The 9,269-nt window shown below is 38.8% G+C and overlaps 1 protein-coding gene across 1 annotated transcript in view; it reads left to right on the forward strand.

Annotated features, from left to right (window-relative positions):
* The window catches only part of DNAH5 (dynein axonemal heavy chain 5), a 194,236-nt gene extending 187,590 nt beyond the window's left edge, over positions 1 to 6,646 (forward strand). The window contains exon 79 of the mRNA XM_037154551.2: positions 5,638 to 6,646. Within this exon, the coding sequence (XP_037010446.2) occupies positions 5,638 to 5,789 (152 nt within the window). The 3' untranslated portion in view covers positions 5,790 to 6,646. The remainder of the gene's footprint in view (positions 1 to 5,637) is intronic.
* The last annotated feature ends 2,623 nt before the right edge of the window (positions 6,647 to 9,269 follow it).

The following is a 9,269-nucleotide window of genomic DNA, read 5'->3' on the forward strand; positions in this document are numbered from 1 at the left end:
ATTGAACTGGCATCCAGGTGACAGAAAGTGGCTCTGCTGACATCCAGGGGCAGAGAGGCAAGAGCTGGAAGGTGTGAGTTAGCAAAGGGTTGCTGTGTTGGAGGAACAGAGGTGTGTGAAGGAAGAGGAGCCCATGGGAGAGGAAAGAAAGGTGAGGGCTCAGCACAGGCCCTGGCCTGTGGATGCCCCACTCAGGATGCGCTGGCTGTCCTGAGAGGACGCAGGTCTGCCCAGGGTTGACCTCACGTTTACTGGCTCTCAGGGCAGCGTGAGATCCTGGGGCAGTGGCTCTCTAATACACATGAAAATCAATGTTCTTTTGGCTAAAAATTGTACTTTAGAGAATTTGCATTGTCCTATCATTGTAGCTAGTCAAAATATTCTAAAAAATGTTTTCCTTATAAAATGCAGGAAAGGTCTTTCTCATGTGGAGTTAAGGATTACTTTTTTATTTCTTGTGACTAAACTGTAAGAATCCATTGCAATATGACATTGAACATCTCAGCATGGTAGTATTAAAGGAATAATTTTATAATTCAGGCAATTTCTTATTTAAGAACAGATTTTTCTACAAGCACCATATTCACCCTGCTGGGCATTAGTCAACAGTGAGGCTCATTAGCAGCAGGTAAGGGAGGAAATAAAATAAACAAAGGAAAAGTGACTAATTTCAAAGTACTGAAAAAAGAAAACGAAAAATCTTAGTTCTCTATTCTTTTTTTTGGCTTCAGTAGAAATTGGTGGAAACTTGTTTTACTAGTTAACTTTATTGTTGAAGAGCTATTTGTTTAGTCATAAAAATAACATTCTGTTGCTCTTTTAATATATTATATCTAATTTTTATTCATTTTTGACAACTGAATAGGATTCTAATTAAGATAAAGAGGTGTAGCATTGTTAATGGCCAAAGGACACTCCAACAAAAGCACAGTGTTTTAAAATTAATATTCTTTAAAAAAATTTTTTTTAAAGAGATGCGTTTTAAAATTTTTTAATTTATTTATCTTTAGAGAGGAAGGGAAGGAGAGAAGGTGAGATATATCAATGTATGGTTGCTTCTCTTGAGTCCCCTGCTGGGAACTGGCTGCAACCCAGGCAAGTGCCCTGACTGGGAATAGAACCGCAATCGTGTGGTTCGCAGGCCGGGGCTCAATCCACTGAGCTACACCAGCCAGGGTTTAAAATTAATATTCTTATAATGAATTGTTCTCATGTTAACATGAAGGGCAATTTTCAGTTTAAATAATTTATCATTATTATCATTATACTAGATTGGCTTATTTATTTTCAAAAAGATGTCTAGAGATTTATTTGAACTCTAAAAATTGAGTGATAGATCCCCAAATGTTTATTTTATTTATGTTTCTTGTTCAGACATCATGGGAAAGTTGCCCAAATAGTGCTAAGTTCACCAAGAGGGTAAAAGCGTGCACACAACTCAATAGGTCCTCTATTTTCAAAGGAGGGTGGAAAAAGGCAGACACAGAAAGGATTCGTCTCCTTGTGTATTTACTGTGTAGATAGTGATGCTTATAAATGGACTGCAGTGCTATAGCTGATGTGATGGAAAACCCTGATTACAGCATTTTGAGGGAACGAAGCAAGACTTACAGGCACCTCTGGTCATGGCGCAGGCTGAGGAAAATCTCTGGGTCCCTGCAGCTAATGAGGATATTTCCTGCTTGGGAACAGATTTTTCTAAGAATTCCCTGTAACTTTCTCTCCACCTAACACTGCAGATGTGGGGTGAGGGTGGGAATACCCCGTGGGTGCCCAGGAAGTGGAGAGCTTCTGACTCCTGAGCCCCATAGCATTTAACCCACTTCAAGTTTGGAAGCCTGAAACTCTGTCAAAGACAAGGAGAATACAAGCCTGGGGAATGTGTTTTTGTGAAAAGGTAAGTACGTGGTAGGAATAGTAAAGAAGGGGGCGAGAGGTACAAATCTAACATATCTTGGGCATCTACTGCATTCCAGAGATTACATAATGGCAGGTATTCACATATATTAACTTAGTTAACCTTTACGACAACTCTCTAAGATATATCATGCTGATTGTGCAGATGAGGACATTAAGATTTAGGAACATTATGCAATTTGCCTGTGATTCCTACCCACCAAAGCTGGTATCAAAATCCCAACTGTCTGCTGTGGGATGAATGCAGACCTTTGGGAATTCCTGGAGTTGGTGTTCTACTTAAGACTGTGCATGTTGGCAGTGTCTGAGGTGTCTGGGCTGGAGCTTGAAAATCAAGGCTAAATTGAAAACCAGGGCAGCTCCTTGCATTTTGAAGTCATGAGTTTCTTTTCCTCGGGTAGCTGCTAAAGCAGACACACTAAGATCATCTGCTGAAGGGAAATCTCACCCAATGGCCTCTCTCCTCTCATGCTTCAGCCTAAAGGGGGGTTGCCTCCCCTGCCTACTTACTGGTGGGGCCACGAGTTCATAGGTAGAAGAGAGTCAGGCATCTAGAGCTAGGCTCCTAGATATTTAGGTTGCTCCCCTGCCTTTATCCCTCTAGTAATTAGTCATGTGGCTTTGGAGTGGACTCAAATATGCCAGGAACTGAAGTCAGGTATCTAGTATTGCTGGTTGATTTTTATGCCTTTTTGCAAAGACCCAGAAGCACGTGGGTACACATAGTATGTCCAGCTATTGCTGAGATGAAGAGCACAGGCTCTGGATCTGATCTGGTGAAGGCTTGGTTCTTACTGGGTCACCTCCAGCTTTGTAACAGCCTTGGACAAGGAACTTACCTGCTCATGGTCTAATTTCTCATCTGCAAAATGGATTTAATAATGGTATCCATCTCACAGGTTGTTGAGAGAATTACACTGTTGATGTGCAGTACATAGCATACAATAAATTATTTTATTATGATTTTTATTACTGATATCTCACATGCTTGTTGAAAGAGTAAAAGAAATATCCTCTGCAAGAGAGCTCTATCTAATATCTGACAAAGGGGTGTCCAAGCCCCGGCCCGCAGGCCGCCTGCGGCCCAGCACGGCTATCAATGCGGCTCAGCACAAAATTGTGTTTTCTTCAAACTTTTTTTGGCTCCTCCGTTTTCATTAGTGTTTGTGTATTTAATATATGGTCCAAGACAACTCTTCTTCCAGTGTGGCCCAGAGATGCCAAAAGGTTTGACACCCCTGTAAAATGTTATTAGCAAAAGAGGGGTTAAATAAAGGAATGGTTTACTAAGTCATCCACCCTTTTGGTGTCTCTGGGCCACACTGGAAGAAGAAGACTTTTCTTGGGCCACACAGTAAATACATTGTGACACGTAATCACACACACACAAACACCTCATAATGTTTTAAGTAAATTCACAATTTTATGTTGGGCCACATTAATAGCCATCCAGGACTGCATGAGGCCCGCAGGCTGCGGGTTGGACACCCCTAATTTAAAGGTTACATAGGGGATCTCTACAGAACTTGATTATTTGGGGTATGGGAAGGAATAAGTGATGTAATAACATTTGGATAAAAAATGTAGGCTCCCTGGCTGGTGTAGCTCAGTGGAATGAGCGCGGGCCTACAAACCAAAGGATCTCGGTTTGATTCCCAGTCAGGGCAGATGCCTGGGTTGTAGGCCAGTTCCCAGCAGGGGACACACCAGAGGCAACCATACATTGATGTTTCTCTCCTTCTTTCCTTCCCTTCCCCTCTAAAGATAAATAAATAAAAGTCTTAAAAAATGTAAACTAGAGAGGGAAATTACCTAGTTAGAAAATGAAATTCCCTCAGGTGTTTTCTTAAAGCGGTTAGGCTCCTAAAGCCTGCAGTTCACCAGTTTACAACAGCCGCTTCTCTGCTTCCCCTTCTGGAGCCCAAGGATTTAAATGTATTTAGCTGACTTTTTCTACCTACACAGTATGTTTATTTTTTCCTTCAAAGTCATTTGTCGAACCGGGAGTAATGGTTTGGAATCATCTGTTTATGTGGTGGTTTAGCATCTGTCAGCACTTCCACTACGGAAGGTGTATTTTCAGTGGCTCCCAGCCCTGCTGCAGACGTCTGCTGGGTGCTGTGACTTGGCGTGGCCCCTGCAGTTCTGACGCAATTACACATAAGTACTTGTAACACTGGATCAATATTTCAGAGGATTTTCTTTACCTGCTTTTTGTAAAGGATATCATTTTTCCAATTATATTTTTCTGGGCATTAAAATCTGAGTAGTCAAATACTTGCCAAGGTGTAGTTATTATAATCATCATTTTGTTCAAATGTAAGACTCCAATGGCTTACTGCAAGATTTACAAAATGATTGGTAATCAAATTTTCATCCAGAAGAACAAGTAGTTATATATTTGTTTTGTTTACAGATTCTAAGATTAAAGGATTTAAATATATCAGTTAGTAGAGTGAGTATTGACTGCACTTCATGAATTTACTGTTATTCATGTATATTCATATATTTGTGCAATTATGATTACTAATAATATCCTATAATAATTAAAAAATAGTGCCTAGGTATGAAAATTAGTGTTATATTATTTAGATCATTTCTAATGATTAATTTCATGTGATAAAGCAAACACATAATTTGAAAATACTGTAAAATATCTATTTTAGAAGCAGGTGTCATGTCTGTGGTATTGCTGACACCTTTGGTCCAGGTAACTCTTTGCTGGGAGAGGCTGCCCTGAGTATTATAGGATGTCAGCAGAATCCCTGGCCTTTACTCACTAGATGCTGGCAATACCTCCCCAGTTCTGATAACCAGAAATGTCTCTATAGATTGGCAGATCACACACCCTCCCACCCCGGGGGGTGAAATTGCCATTGGTTAAGAGTTACTGTTTTAGATTATTTAATATTTTGTATTAAAACTTATCTATAATATTATCATATTCAAATATTTAACTTCTTCCAATAGAATTAATTATAGTTAAGATATAAAAACATATGGTTTTTATATGTTTATACAGCACGTTGGAGGTTTTGTTGAGCCAGCAAATGAGACTTTAACTTCTGACAGTGCGTTGGTTGCTTTTGTAATGTGTTAGGAAAAGCTAAATTATTGAGCAAGTTAGTTTGGAGAAATAAATGCAGTCACTTTGATATATTAACATTGCATTTCGAAAGTTACTGTTTTCATGTATCAGTGCCCATGTTTCTAACACTAATTAACCAAAACAAAGTTATCCTAAATGTGTTTTCATCTCAATAGTTATATGAGGGTCATTTATAATATTGGCCTTCCAGAAGAGTACAAGAATGGGTAAAGACACAACTTCTGTCTTGAAGAAATTTATAGTCTGGAAGAGAAGGAGAAATAATACTGCCTCCTGAGATGGATGCTCTAAGATATGCAGATAAACCACTCTGGACAGAGTAGATTTAACAAAAAGCGAATTTAGCTTAAACTCCAAGTCTGTTCAATACAGAGGCTCCTTCCCAAACCTACTTATGTATTTGTAAATTTGTACTGTTTCTTAAAGATCCCTTTTTCCCAAATTGTATGTTTACGTCCCTATGAGGCCTGGAATTGCCCCTGATTGTGGGGTTTCCAAGGGTGGAGAGAAAGTGAGCCTTTGATTAAGAATGAGTACACTATGGACTGTTTGAGTTACTTAAATTAGAAAGTCACCAAGTTTTTTTGTTTGTTTGTTTGAATTTTTTATAGCTCTGAGAGATCCTCGGTTTTACTCCTGCCCCATCTACAAGAAGCCAGTTCGAACGGACTTGAATTACATCACTGCTGTGGACCTGAGGACGGCCCAGGCGCCGGAACACTGGGTACTCCGTGGGGTCGCCCTCCTCTGTGATGTCAAGTAACATGGGGCATGTCCCCACCCAGTACTTTGGAAAATGCAGGATTCGAATGACCACAAATGTTATCTTGTATGAGCGGTGAACATCATGTAAATCAGGGTGATCATAATGAATGAGCTGCATAGGTTTTCCCTTGGTTGGATGCTTAATTATATTTAACCTGTTTTATCATTAATGACCAATCAGTGTATTTGTAGAAAAGTTACTTGGTGATTTAAAAGTAAAAATTACAACTTCCTAATGAAATGTGGCCTGCAAATCCACCATAATAGGTTTTCTTCTTTCTGCAAGTCTATGGAATTGACTGGGTTAAGCAGATGGCATTTCCCTTGAAAGGGTTATTTTTCTGTTAATGGGCTTCTGGTGACAGCCCTGTCCTCTAAGGCAACATGGTGAGTTTGTGCTGATTTTGCTTTTATTGGCTTTTTTGCATTTAGGTCAAGTTAAGAGATTTTTTTCATGGCTCAAATAGCCAATTAAAAATACCTTTTAAAAATAGAAGGAAATAGAAAAAATAGGATAAGAATGCGAATGAATGCATAGACAATTCATGTAGCCCTATAGAATAGACATATCATGTTCAACCTCAGTGATAATTAATAATGAGATACAAAGTGATATTTGTTGTAAGAAAAAAATTAAAGCTAAAAGTAAATAGTGCTTGGATCTTTGCAAGAGGGATTCACTCACAGATTCCCAGAGCAATGAAAACCAACCCATCCTTTTTGGAAAATACTTCAGTAACTAAGTAAAGAAAGAGACAAAAAGTTTCAGAGGCTTTGATCCTTATTTTCTCTTCTGGAAATCTATACCAAGGAAGCCATTTAAAATACTTTAAAAATTTATATGTAAAAATATATTTAATAACAGACATAAATGAAAAATGCCCTAAATAAGGAACTTAAGAGATATTAGGCAGCCATGAAAAAGTTGAAGATTTCAAAAGGTGGAAATGGTAAGCACATATTAATTGAAAGATGCAATTACAAATATCAAGCACTGTGATTATAACTGTAAAATGTATTTACATGTGCACAAAGATAACACAGTAATGTAGAAAAATAAAAACAGGCATGCTAGCATGGTAAAGATTTCAGCTGACTTGGAAAAAAGTAATGATTGGAAGAAAAAGATAAGGAAAGTATAAAAGTCTTAGGCGGTGTATGCCGTACACTGTATGGGGACTTCACACAGGTTTTTGTTATTAAACTGAATACTATCTAAGGAAACTTTCATAAATTTTTATTTCAAATCCTAGTTAGAAATTGCTTCATCATAATCTATTGACTAAAAATCTTGGTCAGTATTAAATTAGAATGGTGGTTTGCAAATGTTTGGTTAATTTTAGATCTCTGTAACTTGTTTCTGGGGACAAAAGCTTTCATAGGAACGGAGGGTGGTAGGGAGACAAGCATGGGTCCCTATCACTAGGCTTTGCTCTGTCATAAGCAAGTATCAATTTATGCTGATTATGGTGAGTTAGACCTGAGTGGTTCATGTGACTCCGACCCATTGCGGATGATGCTGTTTTCATTTGAGTGGTTTCTTTTGGCCTGAGTTAATGTCAGTTGATGTATGTGGATTGTGGGGGAACCATCATTTATTTTGAAAAACATATAAAGAAAATGTGAAAACAATGAGAATTAATAAAGAGTTGTTCATGAATGTCTGAATTGAGATTAGTACTTATTAGAAAGGGGGTAAGAGCCATTGGAGTATTCAGAATTAAGCTTTCAAAACTTGATTTTATATCAAATAACTTGAAAATGCATAATTCATATAACATTGTGATGTACACATGTTGGTATGTGTGTGTGTGTGTGTGTTTGTGTATCTGTTTTGGAGACCCAAAGAAGTAGAACAGGACACTATGAAAATAACCAGAAATTTTTTCAACTGTTCAACAAGGAATATCTCTGAGCAGTGAAGAGCCAACGAGGTGCCCCTCATTGGTGTCCCTCATTCTATACCCCTCCCCTCACTGAAGGGCATTCTGCATTCTGCTGAGTCATGGGCAAGGGAGGACCCACTGACTGATCAGCCAGGGGATGGAGAGAGTCACTGACTTCCAAAGATGTGGAGAAAACAACATGGAGGGACTTGGTGCCACTGCAGAGTGACAGAGCAGTCTTTTTCATCTGTGTCAATATTGGTTTATCAAAACCAATTGTTGATTTTGTAGCCCCTGTGTGTCAGACACTCTGGTGCACTGGTGGAATTTGATGGAAAAAAATTGTCACAGTCGCTGATTTCATGAAATGTGCCTAAAAACAAAAGACACAGAAAATAAGACAGTATTTAGGTATATAATTTTATATAATCTCAATTTACGAGTGTATAACATGGCACATGTATGAGATGCACAAAACAACAATACAAAAAGTGTGGGTTAAATACAGGGGTGAAGGAAATACAGAAGAGGCTGCAGCATTTTGGGTGAGCCACAGATTAGCAGGCAGAAGCCTCATGATAGTGGCATCTATCTATCTATCTATCTATCTATCTATCTATCCATCTATCCATTATCTGTCTATTTTATGCATCAAAGACAGGAGTGTAAAGTTTTATTAAGGACAAGGTTATATACAAATCTGAATGTTCCCTAGAAATGATGTCTGGTGTAAACAAGAGATTTAAGATGTCACTGGAGAGACAAAGAAATGTTTTATGTTAGAGGGATTAGGATTGGAAATCCAACCACCATAGATTGCCACAAATTTGGTGAAGGGAAGCATGTCACCTGGAGTTGAAGTGCACGTGCAAGGTAACAGGCACTTCTAAATGGCAGAGGATTTAAATATTTTTTGGTAAGCTGAGAGGAAGGAGTAAGAGGGCCAAGAATTGGAGGAGTTTATTATTTTGGAGATGGGAAAAAAAACCCAAAATGGAGCCAAGTATAGTTCACCTCTTTTTTTTAAAGATTTTATTTATTTATCTTTGGAGGGAAAGGGAAGGAGAGAGGGAGAGAAACATCAATGTATGGTTGCCTCTTGTGTGTCCCCTGCTGGGAACTGGCCTGCAACCCAGGCATGTGACCTGATAGTTCACCTCTTTAAAAAAATTTATTTTATTATTGTTCAAGTACAGTTGTCTGCATAGGCTGGTCAGAAGCAAAATGCTATCCTAGAGGGCTGGGTTTTGAGTGCTTCTATTACACACTCTTATGACCATGTAAGGTTTAAAATGCAGCACCTACCCTAGATGCGTTATTAAATAACGAAGACCTTACTTTGTTCTGGCCAATGCATAGATCAATGTGAGTGTCTCCTCTGGAAGTTCCTGGGTTCCTACCAGATCCTTGTCTCTACCCTCTCTGCAGTGCTGACATCAACAGCTTTCATCTTACCAGGTCAGGAGTCGTATGTTCAGGACCACAGAGTTCTCACTTGGAAACTGCCTTCACAGATTGCCCCAAATGACTCTGGCAGTCCATGCTTCTGGTTGCCACTGAAAACTTGTGGTAGGGACTTCCTGGTAGCAAAA

The sequence above is a fragment of the Artibeus jamaicensis genome, unplaced genomic scaffold, assembly GCF_021234435.1.
Source record: "Artibeus jamaicensis isolate MK-2021 breed Jamaican fruit bat unplaced genomic scaffold, CSHL_Jam_final scaffold_369, whole genome shotgun sequence".
NCBI classification, from domain to species: Eukaryota; Metazoa; Chordata; class Mammalia; order Chiroptera; family Phyllostomidae; genus Artibeus; species Artibeus jamaicensis.